The sequence below is a fragment of the Fusarium mangiferae genome (genome assembly GCF_900044065.1).
Source record: "Fusarium mangiferae strain MRC7560 genome assembly, contig: FMAN_scaffold008, whole genome shotgun sequence".
NCBI lineage: Eukaryota > Fungi > Ascomycota > Sordariomycetes > Hypocreales > Nectriaceae > Fusarium > Fusarium mangiferae.
In genome coordinates, this window is record NW_024573928.1 from 1,967,081 (window position 1) to 1,982,399 (window position 15,319).

Consider the following 15,319-nt stretch of genomic DNA (forward strand, 5'->3'; position numbering starts at 1 on the left):
TCTGTCTACATACTGCATCATGCTACAACTCGCTTGATTCTGTCTCGAACTTGCTTCTCTAGAAGGTCAGGACCGTTGGTTCCAATAGTGAGCATACGAGATACAGTCGTGTGTTTGACTGACCCCCCTTGTTTCTCCCCCTGGCCCTTCGAGAAAAGCCCCGTTTCTTTTACAAACATGCTCCTCTTATAAAGGGCGTGATACAAGGCTCCCTCATAGATTTACATAACCTCGAAAAGAGCCCAATGACGAGATCTTAACAGACGCCCTGGCAATTCGGGTTGCTGACGTAGTAAATGGTTAGAGTACCATGGTCTCCATCATTGTTATCATTGGGGAAGAAGACCGGGACACTGCCGCAGTACTTGCAGCCATGGTTGCGGAGCTCTCCGAGGAGGCGCTTAATATCACGACCAGGCAGGCCACCGGTATTTTGAAGAAAAGCTCAGAGTGAACCTCCACAGACAATGTGCTGTCCGTTTTGGTACCAACGGTCGTCGTTGAGGCCACTGGCATAGTTGATGAGGTTGGAAATCGGCTCGGTGCCTTGGCCGCACAGCGCGCTGCCCTTGCAGTTGATTCCAGCGGCTACACCGCTAGCTGCCATGAGAGCAGTGGCAAAGATCGAGGCGATATGCATGCTGGAAAGAATTGGAGTTTGGGGATGCTTAGTGTTAAGCATATACTGACCTGAGTTTGGTGAAGAAGATTTGATGAATGGAACTTTGGAGAATGCATTGGATCCTTCTAAGTATCACACTACGGCTTCTAGACATCCGCATGAGCACATCGCCGCTCTTGAGCATGTAGGAACAGAGATGATCTTATTATTGACTAATGATTATAACATCTCAGACACTAAATGTCGGAGCTCGTTTGTGTCCAGGGCATGTTCACTCCTCTGATCCACTTTGTCACCCGACGCCCAAACGACAGTCAAGCTCGTATACTGCTCTAGATTCTGTAACTCAACAGGCAATGGAGCAACTATGCCATCTCCCATATCATTCTCCGATACCTCAAGGACACGAGTGCTCACGTCATCGAATCGTCCACATAGGAGTTTGCCCTGGTCCCATCGCTCACTTAACGCTCGAAGGATGAACATGACATCCTTGACGACCATCCAAACATCTAGACGCCGCATTACATTATTGTCTCTAGCTGCACTGGTACGGAGTTGCCAGTAGCTGTAGAAAGCCATAAGGCCAGTCCAGTAAATCTTCTCGCAAGCAATCTGCACGTAGAATATCGAGTTAGACTCGACCAATCGGCGATATATCGCGATGAACCCAACAGCTGCTTGCCATAGTTCACCAAGCTCATTATACGTCCGTTGAGGTAACAGTCTGCAGGGTCTAAGAAGAAGCATGCGACCCATCAACCATTCACTTTCGATAAGGGTCTTGTTCGGTAGCTGAGAGCTTGAGTCTTTCCAGTCGCCCAACTTCTTGCTGATTTGTTCATGAATTGATTGCGCATCGCCTGTTCCGGGGCCTGGAGACCTATTCAAGCGGTTGTATATCTCGGATTGTATCTGCAGTGCACGATATCGCTGCAGATAGCCGTGTACCTCAACAGCTGTTGCTGCTGTCTCAATTCTGAACGTGGGCAGAGATACGTTAATGGCGGAGTCAGATATCTCAGTGGGCCGGCCGCATCCCAAACTCATGGACCGATCGAAAGAGTACATACTCCACCAAAGACGGCGTCGTGTTTCCAAGAGACTTGTGGCGACAGAGTCAAGAGGCTGTGGATCTTGATGGAGTCCAAGGTCAACGCACATGCGCATACCGACACCGATAAGATACCATGCGTCGAGTAATGAAGGGTTGAGAGTAGCGAATTGAATCAAGAATAATATCGACTGAACACCTATGATGGTGTTTGGTAAGATTGCCGATTCGCGAAACGTCAATGCTGTACGAAATAGCCTTTGTGCTTGCGTTGATATGACACTATCAGCACTTCGTGATAGACTAGAAGCAGATATAGACAGCACCAACAGAACAGTAAAGTAGCTATAACCATGACTTATCGACGAGCGATCAAGATCATCTTGACTCGGCGTCAGAACACTCGCTGGATCCTGTGGTGGGCCATCCTGTCCGCGTTCGCGAGGAGGATCAACGCCGGAGAAGACATGCTCGAACTGCACCCAGAAGCCTTGGATAGAGAAGAAAGGTATTCGTGGGTAAACCTGATCAAAATAATGTTTTGCCAGACTCAAGGCCGTTGACTCTTTGGGTAAACATGGTGCAACATCATTGGCTTGGGTTAATCGCAGAGCTGATGAGAGTTTGTTGGTGCTTGCAGTTGCCAGCACAAGTGAAGATAGTGTCGGCCCTTCAGCGGCTGAGGGATACGAACACGCTATGATGGGAAGTGCTCCAATATCGGCGATGAGTGAATCGATGATAGATCGTTGATGGGTCTCTGTAGATCCGTTCCTGTTGGACCGCTCAGTATCTGACGGTGAAGTGAGATTGTTCTGTCTAGCGTTAAGCTGACTGAGTCGCTGCTGGGCAGCTTCAATCTTTTGTCGAAGATAGGTCGGGTAGTCTCGTCCACGGTTTGGCGACTCTGTCGAAAGAGAACATGTTGCTTGACGGCCAAACTTGACGCAGCCGCCACATGCTGGAGTTGCGCCGTTGCACTACGAGGAATGAGTTTTGGACCGAGTTCATGGAAATTCACGTACCTTGATCTTCCGAGCTTTGCAAAAAGTACAGGCCGAGAATATTTGCGATACTCGCAAGGTGACATTCCGTATTGGTCGACCTTGGACATCTTCTCTAGTCCCGCTCATGGTAACGTGGGCTCTGCGGCTTAGTGGATGCCAAATCGGCGGCACTCGCCTAACAGTATCCAGTCCTCATCTGCCAATGCCACTGAAAAATGATCAGTCAGGCTCATGGGAACATCACGAGGACCGATTTCTCCATTGAAAGGCTTTAGCTGACCATGGAATAACCGACCAAAGGCGGCTCCTTGATGCCGATGCGAGTCTCCGGGTTAGGTTGCGGGGAAAAAGTGGAATGACCAACGGAACCACCGCAAAAGTGATAGTGGCAAGTCAATCAGCTAACGGCGGTTCCGTTGATGTAGCTCGTAAGATTGGCTAACGACTTATTGCAGGCGTCGGGTTGATCTCCAGGCTATGGGAATGCAAGTAATAAAAGAGGCTATTTCATAGCTTGTAATCTACTCATTATCATCATCCTAGCTTGACTTGAATGCAAATTGCAACACTTCACTAGTCAGTTAGTTAGCACTCAGACTTCGCTACCATGGCCCCTGCAAGGATATCCCACGACCCTGTCCTCCGTCGCGAGCCAGCAACACAAAGCCGCGACTTTCAGCTCCGCACCTTGAGCTCAGATCTCTGTGTCTGTGGTGGAGGCTTCGCGGGTACTATCGCAGCTATCGCAGCAGCGAGAAATGGCGTATCAGTCATTCTCATCCAGGATAGACCTGTTCTCGGAGGCAATGCTTCCAGTGAGGTCAGATTATGGATCCTTGGAGCTACGTCGCACATGTTCAATAACAATCGCTATGCGAGAGAGGGCGGTCTTGTTGATGAGATTTTGCTTGAGAATTTGTATCGAAACCCTGAGGGCAATCCTCTGATTCTCGATACTATTCTGTTAGAGAAAGTGAGACTGGAGCCGAATATCCAGTTGTTTCTCAACACAGCTCTTGTTGGGTGTGAGAAAGACGGAGATCGTATCAGCTCCGTCAGCGCATTCAACTCACAATGCTCTCTCAAGTTCACCATCCAATCTCAACAATTCATCGACTGCACAGGCGACGGCACACTCTCCTTCCTCGCCGGTGCCCCCTTCAGAATCGGCGCCGAAAAGCGCGATGAGTTCAACGAGCTCTTCGCCCCATCCTCCGAGTACGGCCATCTTCTCGGCCACTCTATTTACTTCTACACCAAAGACACCGGCAAGCCTGTCAAGTACGTCGCACCAGCATACGCTCTGAAAGACGTCGAGGGAGAAATTCCTCGCTTCAAGAGCTTTAGCACGAAAGAGATGGGATGTAATCTCTGGTGGATTGAGTATGGCGGCAGACTTGATACTATTCATGATACGGAGCAGATCAAGTGGGAGCTTTGGAAAGTTGTGTATGGAGTTTGGGATTATTTTAAGAATTCGGGGAGGTTTCCCGAGGCAGAGAATCTGACGCTTGAGTGGGTTGGGACTATTCCGGGGAAGAGGGAGAGTAGACGGTTCAGTGAGTCCCCCAAATGCATCGTCTGTGAGCAGCGCTAATCTTTGCAGTCGGTCCTACTATAATGGTGCAGCAGGACATTGTTGAACAGCGGTATCACTCTGATGCTGTGTCATTTGGAGGCTGGTCTCTTGATCTTCATCCCGCTGATGGTGTCTTCTCCGAAGTTGACGGCTGCACTCAGTGGCACTCAAAAGGTAGATAAATCCATCATTTTATCAGGTCTGTGCTTTAATAATATCCCAGGCGTTTACCAAATCCCATTCTCCTCAATGGTCTGCTCAGAGATCCCCAATCTCATGTACGGAGGCCGCATCATGTCGGCATCCCACGTCGCCTTTGCATCTACCCGGGTCATGGCAACATGCGGAGCCAACGCCAACGCTTTGGGTATCGCTGCATCTCTTTGTAAGAAGCAGAGCGTCGACCCCATGGAATTACTTGTCAAGAGCAACATGAAGAACTTCCAGCGAGAGCTCATGCGCTTTGGCCAGTTCATTCCTGGGTATAAGCTCAACGATTCTGAAGATCTTGTTCGTTCAGCCTCCAAGATCGAGGGATCATCTTTTGAGCTATCACAACTTCCAGCTGATGGACCACCGAAGGTCTTGGTTCGAAGTCTTGCGCAGATGCTCCCCCTCTCACAAGGACCTGTTCCGACCTTCTCCATTGCAGCCATGTCAGTCGAAAACACCGTATTGACGGTTCATCTTCGAGGGTCTCAGAAACCCTACAACTACACGCCCGAGGTCATTCTGGCTGAGACTAAGTTTTCCCTGGTTCCAGGACAGAATGATCTTGTTGTTGACTTCAAGGTTGAGAACCCTCAGACTCAATATGTCTTCCTGTCTTTCCTGCAGAACGACTCTGTGGCACTCTGCACGAGCAAGACACGTGTATCAGCTCTCATGACTGCTGAGCACGAATGTACTCAAAGTCCGCCCAGTGATGTTGGAGTTGACGAGTTTGAGCGCTGGACACCAGTTCGAAGGCCAATGGGCCACAACCTCGCCTTGACGCTGGATCCACCTCTGAAGGCTTGGGGGGTCGAGAACATCTGCAATGGCGTTCCCCGACCGACCAAGAGAACGAACTGCTGGGTTCCTCGTGCCGACTCATCTGGTAGGAAGATTCTCAAGATTGGCTGGGATAACCCTGTCAAGGTGAACAAAGTTGTTTTGCACTTTGATACAGACTACGATCACGCGCTTGAGTCGGTGTTGAGAGGTCACCCAGAGAGGACTATCCCCTTCTGCGTCAAGAAGTGGCGTCTGTTGGACCTCTCCAGCGGAGAGCGAGAGCTCTATGTTGAGGATGAGAATCACCTGTCGCGCCGGGAGGTCGTTCTCGAGGCGAGTAGGACGGTAAAGGAGCTTGGTATTGAGGTTTTGGAGCTGAATGGCGATGAGAATGCCTTTGGTGGCATATTTGAAGTCCGAGTGTATGAATAGATACATGTAGCTGGGAATTCGTGTTATACGTGGATTTATTTCTTATGCTCCTCAATTATCTGCCCAGTCTCAATAATTTACAGAAGTAAATCCACAAAGATTCTTCTCTATCTCTCCGTACAATGGATATTCTTCTTTCCCAGAAACCACATTTTGACTTGCCACTCCAATTGTTTGCTTCCACAAAATAACACTGGTCCATCTGTGTCTTTAGTAAAGCTCTCCAAGTCTTCTTTTCCCATTCTCCCTAGGCGGAAGACATCGTTGTCGTTTTGATCCTGTGAGAGCTCCCTGAAGCGCTGATGCCACCAGCTCTGTGACTTGCCAGCAGCCATCCCACCAGTCTCTTCTCCGGGAGTCACGAAAATTCGAATCACACTCCAATCTGGCGGATATAGCATCTCGTGGTTCCAGAGATACTCCATAACTCCAAAGTCATCCCCGCGAATGCTGCAAATGAGACTAGGCTTCAGGTCATTGGTACTGCTACTGCAGTTTTTGGCCGCCGCCATAGCAATGAACGGTGCGATGCCAGTACCGCCAGCTATGCATAATGCTTGCCCGTCTTGTTCTATGATGTCGGAGGGGAATCCGCCACTGACCTCAACAATCTTAGCGACCAAAGGTCCATGCGGTCTTGGAAGTCCCAACAGCCCGGTAACGCGGCCATTACGTGCCATGAGAGAGATACTCTCAATGCTCCCATCCTCTGCATGCTGCAAGTGAAATGGTGTGAAAGAAAGACATCGCTCTTGGTCCGATAAATTCTGGGGTCCCGATACAGGGTCTAGATCAGACGGGAATTGCAGTGTCAAGTGTTGACTTGGACGGAAGCTCCGACTGAAGTCATGTTTTGTAAGAATAGAGAATGAATGGATGCTGAGGCTGGGAGTTAAGCGAGTCGACGAGATATGCTTAAGTTCGCCGAGAGACGGGGGATCCCCGTTGGTGCCGTTGACGGTCATGGCAGGGAATCGGGTCAAGTGATGATCAATATTTTTCGTAAATCGTTAGACTTGAACCTGCATCTAATAGTCAGTCCATTATGAACGAGCCTTTAGAACTTATCATAAAGCGGAATAGTTGCATCCAAAAGCCCCAGACGGAACCACCGCCGTGAGTGAGGAGAATCAAGCGGAGGCTCCGTCTCTAGCTTTAGCGCACCCCGCAACGCGGAATCATACCATGAAAATCCCTGCTTCAATCCAGAACCCGACTTCGCTACCCCAGATTTAGAGCCATTTGACAAAAGATTAAAAAGTATGCCTTCCCCAGACTTTCTTGCGGGGAACCTGAACAGCATGAACACTTGAGTTCTCACAACTTGTTCAATTACTATCTTCGACTGTTTGTTATCAAGATGACTACCGAGTTGGGTGCCGTGCCTGCACAGGGCAAGATGAGCGGCTGGCTCTTCTTTAGTATCTTCGTCATTTCGATGGGTTCCATCTTCTGGGGGTAAGTCAAGACTTCACAACACGCATTGGCCAAAGACTAACAGTTTTCAGATATGATATCGGTATTCTAAGCACCATCTACGTCTCCCCCGGCTTCAATAAAGCCCTGGACCATCCATCATCTAGCGAGAAGGGTCTCATCACAGCTATCTTCGCCGCTGGCCAATTTGCCTCTTTCGCCCTCCTCGCTGGTCCCATTAACAACAAGTATGGTCGAAGATGGGCTGGCTTTGGTGGTGTTTGCCTCCTCTGCGTCGGAGCTGCGATTCAGACCGGTGCCGTTCACCTGGCCATGATGGTTATCGGACGAATCATCGCTGGTGTTGGAACAGGTGTTGTATCCACTGCTGTCCCGCTGTATCTCAGCGAGATCTCACCAGCCAAGCATCGTGGTCTCTACGTTGCTGCTAACCAGGTCGGCATTGTCTCTGGGTAAGCAAACCGTCGCATCGAGCGAGTACAGTGCTAATTGGTGCAGTATCTCTATGGCTTTCTGGGTTGGCTACGGCTACTCCTTCTGGGACTACGGTAATGGCATCGATCTTGAATGGCGCCTCTCTACCGCCATGCAGTTCGTCCCCGCTCTCCTCTTCCTCGGTGGTGTCTTGTTCATTCCTGAGAGGTATGTCTATCATAGTTGTCCTTTACGCTCGCCGCTAATTCTTATCAGCCCTCGATGGCTCGTCGAAACAGACCAAGTCGAAGCCGCGAGCGAGTCCCTCTGCAAGCTCCGTGGTCTCTCTGCCACCGAAATCCAACCCGAACTTGACGAGATCCGCGCCAATATCCTCTGGCATCAGGAGAACTCCATCACCTCAGCCCGCGTCTTCATTCAGCAAAAGCCACTCTGGTCCCGACTCTGGCGTGCTTGGTCTCTTGCATTCCTCCAGCAGATGAGTGGTGCCGCTGGTATTCGATACTACCTCCCCACCAACTTCATTGCTGCTGGTACCTCTGAGGAATTGAGTCTGCTTGCTTCTGGTATCGATGGAACTGTGCAGGTGGTCTGCACTGTTGCAGCCATGTTCTTCATTGACAAGCTTGGCCGAAGACATTCTCTTGGCATTGGAGCTATCATCATGGCGTTCTGCTTGATGGTGAGTAACAATGAGCTTGGTTCGCTACTCGTCTACTAACAATGGTCCAGATTAACGGTGCCCTGCAAACCGCGTATCCCGGCCAGAACAACCAAAGCGCCAACTACGTTAACATTTTCTTCATCTTCTTCTTCACTGTCGGATGTAAGTCGATGCACCACGCACCGAGAACGCAAAATGCTAACAATTGCACAGACAGTATGGGCTTCGGACCCTGCGCTTGGATCTACGCCTCCGAGATCTTCCCCGCCAACTGCCGCTCCAAGGGTCTCGCTATTTCCTCCTCCGGCTCATCCCTCGGTTCGATCATCGTGGGTCAGGTCTGGCCCGTTGCTGTTTCCCGCATCGGACCTCGCGTCTATTTCATCTTCATGGCTTTCAACGTCTTCGCCGCCATTCTTGTCTATGCTTGCTACCCCGAGACCAAGAACAAGACTCTGGAGGAGCTGGATTCGCACTTCGGATCCCTCAATGTTCATTCTGAGGAGGACGCTACGCCTAAGCAGATGCTTGGGGCTGAGGAGGAGCGAGTTGAGGTTAGGGATAAGTCTGTGTGATTCGGCTCATATTGAGGACGCTGTTTGTAAGGATAGGTTCGCGCTCATGTCTTTGGAGCGAAGCTTTGACTGCATGAGAACTATTCAAGGCGGATATGGAAGAGTATGTCATTATCTATATATTTGAATAATTGAGGCTCTCGCTATGCTATGGCCTCCTGGATACATACATTCTTGACGGTTGCTGTCGGTTTTGACATATAAATGCTGGATCACTTGGTGGCTGATTGATTGGGTATCGGAAAACAACTTCCTTCACCGTACAAGCGAACCACTTTGATACAAATGCTTTCTCTAGAATCAATTATGGGCCAGAGGAATATTATAGACTTGCACTCGAACCGTTCATTTAGCGGAAGAGATTGATTCTAAGTTATCTACTTACTGTGTCTAGTACGTGATTATGGTGTTACTTCAATGTCGTTGATAAATTAGTCGTATTTAACGTGTAGATAGTAGGCTTCAGGGTATGTTCAAATCGATGTGAAGAGTTTTGTGGAGACAAGGATCAGCTGCCTTGTTAGCGGGGGCGGAATGAATTCCACACCAAATTTACTCCGCACTTTTACTCAAAGCGATCGGCTCCGACTTTGATCGTGATCCAGATGAGACATCGCAGGGAAGCAGTCGCGTCGGATACACCAAATCTATGTAGGATGATGGCGTGTTTGGCGGACAATGGATCCGCCGTACTTTGTAAGCTCCCTAACCATGGCTTCTTCATCTGTATACGTTTGTGAGACTTACAATGATATAGACAATAAACGCGTGTAATCGTTGCCGCAAACGCAAAGCGCGTTGCGACACACGTGAGTTGCTCTACGATTCGTCTTCCGTCAATCCCTCTGACTGATGTCAAAACAGAGATTCCTGCATGTCAGCCATGTCAAAATTCAGGCTCGATATGTGATTACACGGATGGTCGCTCGGGCGACGTCCATCCTCGGAGTTACATCCATGAACTGGAAGCACAACTGATGCAACTGGAATCTCAGCTTCAAGAGGTTGGCGATGCGGCAGTGGAGGTGTCGCCGCCTACTTCTACATTGCGCTCAGATGATGAGCCTGCTCAAGACTTGATTCGCGTCGGAGATGAGGGGCATGCTCACTTCATCGGAGCTTCGAGCGGTAGGGACACACAATTCACAGAGAATACTTGAGCTTACAGAAGCGTAGGGATGTACTTAGTCCGATCAGTCCTTGAGTCGGCTCAGCAGAACTATCCAAACTTCGAATCGCCATCTGAAACAACAGAAGCTCGAACCGGACCAAAGGAACCAGCTAGTAGCAGTACTCGAATCGCCTTGCCGTCACGAGAGACGGCAAATAGTCTTATCGACACGTTCTTCAGCCAATATCAGGTTCAATATCCCATTCTCGAACAGCAAGAATTTAACAAGGCTGTGACGGAATTCTACAGTCGCCAAAACGATAGGGATGGCCAAAATCGACCAGCATCTGGCGAGGTGTGGACTCGATTCATGCTTAACATGGTGCTTGCCATCTCACTCATGTTCATGTCCAACGATCATAATGAGAGCACGACCTTATCCAAAAGCTTCACTGCCAATGCCATGGCGGATATCAGTCTGATTATGCAGACAAAGAATGTCAAGTCGGTTCAATGCCTTCTACTGTTATTGCTTCTCTCGATCCTCGACTCATCGTCTGCGCCGGTTTGGTATATCTCCGGCCTTTGCATGCGCATGTGCATTGATCTCGGATATCACTCAGAGACCACAATAGCTATTTCTTCGACCAGTAACGACACAGGGGATGAGAAGATAGGTGAAGCAGATACAAAGCGAAGGCTATTCTGGGTAACATACAGTTTTGATCGGACACTTAATATCCTTCTTGGTCGGCCCTTCACCTTTGACGACTTTACTGTCGACATTCATCTGCCGAGAGATTCGTTAGTACCGAATAAGCGACCACAGATACTACACTGGCTTGAACTTCAACAACTCGAAAGCGAGATCGTACATAAGCTCCATGCTGTACGCCGTGATGATACGACTCATGTCGGAGAGGACAATGACCTTACTGAGTGGACTAAGGAGATGGCCCAGCGGTTGAAAGGCTGGAACTCAGTAGCCCTGACTCTCACTGACTTCGATGGCTACAACGTGAACTGGTGGGGCTACTGGTATCGTACGGCGCTGCTCATCCTCTACAGACCATCTCCGTCCCGTCCAAACCTCAGTACGTCTGACACGTTGTCATGTTACGAAGCTGCAAAGGACCTTATTCAGCTCTCATACCTTCGTATCAGCGAGGGTCTGATGGACTTCACCTGGATAGACCTCCATTTTCAATTCATGAGCGGAGTCACTCTCGTATTTATCGTCTGGAAGAATACTCAGGCGAGAATCAAGGCAAAGGATGACTGGGTGTCGCTCAAGAGCTGCTTGTTCCAATGGAAGACTATACTTGAGAGACTGGGAATGCGATGGGAAAGAATTGCTCGAGCGCGTGAAGCACTATCCAAATTAGCTGATGCTACTATCGACCTTGTCGAGAAGGATATGATGCGATCGGCAGGAGGAGGCCAACGGCTGTCAATACACCACAACTCAGAAGAGTCTCGGCGAGATCGAAGGCGCTCTATCATACAGCAGCTCCGGAGACAGGATTCTGACGGCGTATCGCAGCAGAACTTGGCCGCTGGAAGCGATACAAACATACAAGATTCTGGCCCTCAAGAGGTAAATCTTGAACGCGGAAACAGAGGAATGGATCAGATTTATGGACCTCCCATAGACGCCGAGACTCGACACCGACCAGCAGCTCATACAGCCGAATATGGGGCGCAAGCCATGGGTGACAATTGGACCACTTTCGATACATCAACAAAAAATCAACGAGGGCTCTTTGGCGACACCCAGAGCCACAACAGTATATCATCAATGATACCTGAAGATACGTGGCCTCTCTTCGATCTCTCAGATGTAGCAGTCGCACCTGATGAGCTCAACTTCTGGACATACTTATCAGCCCCAATGCTCGGTGTGGAGGATATGTCGACTTCCCAGTTCAACGCTACGGGGAGGCCAGATGATGCTTTCACGAATAGCATTCTGAACTTTCATGGGGACTTTAGTAATATCACGCCCGAGATGCCAGTTGAGTACCCAGAGGATGGAGACTATGGTTACAACGCTGGGCAGTAATAGTCAGCAATTTTTAACCAACATGAAAATGTAATATAGAATGAAAATTCCCTTGAAATACGAGAAGCGTTGTATTGACTGCTATGGGGCAAGATCAGACCCAAACTATGGTCACTTCCACTAAGTCACATCCAAATTATCAAGTTAGACAATCATCGTGCTACTAAGGCCTGCCACCAACAGTCAAGAGATACAAGCTTCCGGTAGTCGAGTTGACATTCGTCGGGGAACCCAGATACAAAACATCCGTTCCATCAGTCCTCATCAAGGCCTGAAGACGCTGTACCTTCTTACCGACAGCCGGCTCAATAGCAGTATTGGTCCAGCCAGCCCCGCCGACATTCTCCAGCACAAAGGCACTGGCCGAAGAGCGACTGTAGTAGATGCGAGCAGTTGTTCCGTCGTGAGTGATACCAATACCAGCGCTAGTCTCACTGTCGCTATACAGAATTTCACGCGTCCAAGGATTCGTTGTGCCATATGTGGCTGTTGCACGGCGGACTTGCCATGTTCCGCTAGTCGAGGTCTTGAAGCGGTAGGCACTCTGGATGTGAACGGTACCAGCGGGGCGCTCGTATAGTGCCATCTTTGCGCTTTGGAAGGCTGGGCCAGGTGAGGCGTTGATGTCGCCGCTGTACGTCTCGCCGGAAGTCAGAGGCTGATACACGATATCCGCGGTGTTTTGCGTGACGGGTGTCGAAACGGTAGATCCAGAGGCGGAGGAGAAGGAGTTGGTAGATGGGCGATAGCGGACATAGCTTCCCTGGTGGCGCACAGCAGACGCGGGATACTTGCTCCATTCCCACTGAATATGAACATCTCCGTCGGAAGAAAAGGCAATGTCATCAGGATACACAGAGTAGCCCTTGTTGTACGCCCAGAGGCTGATACGGGCCCACTTCTTGCTGCTCGTCGTGTACTTGTAGAAGTAACCTCCACGTGCAGAGCCATCACCAGATGCTTGTCCTCGGACGATCAGCCACAAGTTTCCGTCGGCATCACGCTTGATAACAGGGTATGTGATGAGGACACTCTGATCGGGCATATCAGAGCTGGCGTTGACGAGAGTGCTGCTGTATGGCTGAGACGAGCGGAAGTACTTCCACGGCTCGTTGTGCATGCTCGTGAAAACATGGACATAGCCATCGCCATCGACGCTGATGCTAGGAGTGTTGTGTCCAAGATCATCTGCAAAGACAGCACACTCTCCATCTGAATCCCTGACACAGTCGCGAGAGACACTGCCATCTGAGATAGAGCGACGCGCGACCATGACATTATTATCAGCAACAGCACCACCAGGCGGATTCCTCAGATAGGCAAGCCAATCATAGCCGCCGTATTCATCCAGAGGATCCCACCAAGCAGCGCCACTGGTAGCGTCGACAGCAGTAGAGATAGTGATGAGACTACCAGGGCTGATAGTAGCGCGTACCGCCGAAACGGCAGCCAGAAAGATGAGGGATTTAAGATTCGCCATTTCGAAGTGCAGAGGCAGAAGAACGAGGAGTTGAAGTTGATCTGCTGATGGGAAACAGATTTTGACGATTATCCACTCTTCTTTAAATAGTCCATCACGATATCCTGGTCTGGAGTCGGCAATAATTCCGCTGCATGCTTCCCCAGACTTTCTCCGCACTTGGGATCAGCACAGAAACTGGGGTAGAACCATGGACATGGGATGAGTTTCTTGAAGGAACCGCCGTGCCATCCAGAATTTCATTGCGCATGATCTTTTTCGTTGAAGGATCGAGTTTGGTGCAGTTGCCAAAGCGCTTCTTAGTTCCGTGTGATGAAGATGCCGCCTTAAGCGGAGGTGGGTGGCGGAACGGCCGGGGTCGGGTTGCGGGGGGCGGTGGTTCCGTTGACTCGAAATGGCTTCACCGCGATTCGATCTCTCCACTTGTAGGACCAGGCCACCGGAATCAAGTAAGTGCAAAAGATTGCTTTGCCAGCCTCTACCCAGCATACTGGGCCTACGGTAGTCGTACAAATCCTCGGGATATGGACCGTTGAGTACTATCACGGTCGATAGAGACAGTCCTGCTCGATGATCTCAACGACACGTCAGAATTAATGATATCTTGCCCTTTCAACCATTTTTATTCACTATATCGAGTCAGCGCCGCCAAACACAGACCTGTACCTAATTCCATAACGTATTTCAGAAGCCTATCCATTATGCACCGAGACATTATCCGTCAGCCTCTATATCAAGTCTCAAAAACTAGTTTCCCGCAGAACGCTGGCCTTACTGTCTCGAATCATCTCCTGGATCCACGCAGGAAACCCGCGAATCCCAGATAAGAGCACTGCATAACCTGGCAAAAAGAGGTCTCCACGGCGTCCCTTCAAGACATGATCTACAATCGCTTCAGCTGCCTCGTTCGGCTCCTGGAGTGGATCCTGGAAAGTCGAATGTGAAGTGAGGTTCTGTATCAGTGGCGTGCGAACCCAGTTAGGGAAAACAATGCTACGAGAAAAGATTAGATGACTTGGTTCCCAGGAGAAGGACATTACACTCACCTTGTAAGCACATCTCTCGCGTTGTATCTATGCTTTAGGTCTTGCGTCAGGCCTTCATGGAAGGCTACTAACCCGGCTTTCGTACAGCTATAGTCGATATTGCTTGCGATGGTAATAAAGCTAGCCACGCTAGCAATTGTCACGACATGGCCGTGCTTCTGCTTGATCATGGATGGGAGCAATTCTTGCACAAGCCAAAAGTGCGCCAGCAAATTGACCTCGACCATCTGCTTGATCTGATCTCCAGTGCAAGCAAGAATGTCTTTGCCTAGAGCGATGCCAGCATTATTGATGAGGACCGTTGGATCTCCGATTTCCCGACGAACTTGTTCCATGGCATCATGTATGCTTTGTGGCGAAGTGACATCAACTTCGTAAAAATGTGCATTTGTTGAAAGAGTGCTTTTTGGTGGGTGTATGTCAAAGGATATAACTCTGATATTTCTGTGGGAGAATTTGTTGACCATTTCAGAGCCTATGCCGCCACTACCACCTGTGATGAGCACAATTTCCTTACTCCAGTCCCAAGGTTGTGCGGTGGACGATTTGTAGAGCACGATTCGGTTCAGAATTTTGTTTATAATGAAGCAAATGCTAATAGTACTAATGATTCCAATAAGGAACCTGAAGAAGTTTGTGGTCATGATTGCACTCCCTACTACTCGAATAGGCGTGCTTAAAAAAGACAGACGAGTTTCAGAAGGAAATCTCTCTGCGTGAAAGTATGCCACGGCATCAGATCGTTTATCAATTCTGCAGTGCAACTTACTAATCCAAGCCAGCCACTTAAATCAACATTCGTTGTGTACCTCTTTCATA

At 49.5% G+C, this 15,319-nt stretch overlaps 7 protein-coding genes across 7 annotated transcripts; 3 read left to right on the forward strand and 4 right to left on the reverse strand.

Moving 5' to 3' along the window:
* Positions 1-841: 841 nt before the first annotated feature.
* Positions 842-2,809, reverse strand: FMAN_11609 (uncharacterized protein; the record flags this gene model as incomplete). Its single annotated transcript, XM_041834445.1, has 2 exons — positions 842-2,656; positions 2,702-2,809. The coding sequence occupies 2 exons, from the start codon at positions 2,807-2,809 to the stop codon at positions 842-844; spliced, it is 1,923 nt and encodes a 640-aa protein (XP_041684708.1).
* Positions 2,810-3,290: 481 nt separating this feature from the next.
* Positions 3,291-5,690, forward strand: FMAN_11610 (putative trichothecene C-8 hydroxylase; the record flags this gene model as incomplete). Its single annotated transcript, XM_041834446.1, has 3 exons — positions 3,291-4,242; positions 4,290-4,436; positions 4,486-5,690. 3 exons carry the CDS (start codon positions 3,291-3,293, stop codon positions 5,688-5,690), a joined length of 2,304 nt encoding a protein of 767 aa, XP_041684709.1.
* Positions 5,691-5,797: 107 nt separating this feature from the next.
* Positions 5,798-6,655, reverse strand: FMAN_11611 (uncharacterized protein; the record flags this gene model as incomplete). The annotated part of the gene is made up of 1 exon (XM_041834447.1): positions 5,798-6,655. One exon carries the CDS (start codon positions 6,653-6,655, stop codon positions 5,798-5,800), a length of 858 nt encoding a protein of 285 aa, XP_041684710.1.
* Positions 6,656-7,050: 395 nt separating this feature from the next.
* On the forward strand, positions 7,051-8,801 carry FMAN_11612 (putative ascus development protein 3; the record flags this gene model as incomplete). The annotated part of the gene is made up of 6 exons (XM_041834448.1): positions 7,051-7,148; positions 7,199-7,579; positions 7,626-7,769; positions 7,818-8,244; positions 8,295-8,388; positions 8,440-8,801. The coding sequence occupies 6 exons, from the start codon at positions 7,051-7,053 to the stop codon at positions 8,799-8,801; spliced, it is 1,506 nt and encodes a 501-aa protein (XP_041684711.1).
* Positions 8,802-9,479: 678 nt separating this feature from the next.
* On the forward strand, positions 9,480-11,974 carry FMAN_11613 (uncharacterized protein; the record flags this gene model as incomplete). The annotated part of the gene is made up of 4 exons (XM_041834449.1): positions 9,480-9,497; positions 9,559-9,610; positions 9,666-9,929; positions 9,978-11,974. The coding sequence occupies 4 exons, from the start codon at positions 9,480-9,482 to the stop codon at positions 11,972-11,974; spliced, it is 2,331 nt and encodes a 776-aa protein (XP_041684712.1).
* Positions 11,975-12,137: 163 nt separating this feature from the next.
* Positions 12,138-13,454, reverse strand: FMAN_11614 (uncharacterized protein; the record flags this gene model as incomplete). Its single annotated transcript, XM_041834450.1, has 1 exon — positions 12,138-13,454. The coding sequence occupies one exon, from the start codon at positions 13,452-13,454 to the stop codon at positions 12,138-12,140; it is 1,317 nt and encodes a 438-aa protein (XP_041684713.1).
* A 740-nt stretch (positions 13,455-14,194) lies between these two features.
* FMAN_11615 (uncharacterized protein) lies at positions 14,195-15,144 on the reverse strand (the record flags this gene model as incomplete). The annotated part of the gene is made up of 2 exons (XM_041834451.1): positions 14,195-14,447; positions 14,501-15,144. The coding sequence occupies 2 exons, from the start codon at positions 15,142-15,144 to the stop codon at positions 14,195-14,197; spliced, it is 897 nt and encodes a 298-aa protein (XP_041684714.1).
* Positions 15,145-15,319: the final 175 nt, after the last annotated feature.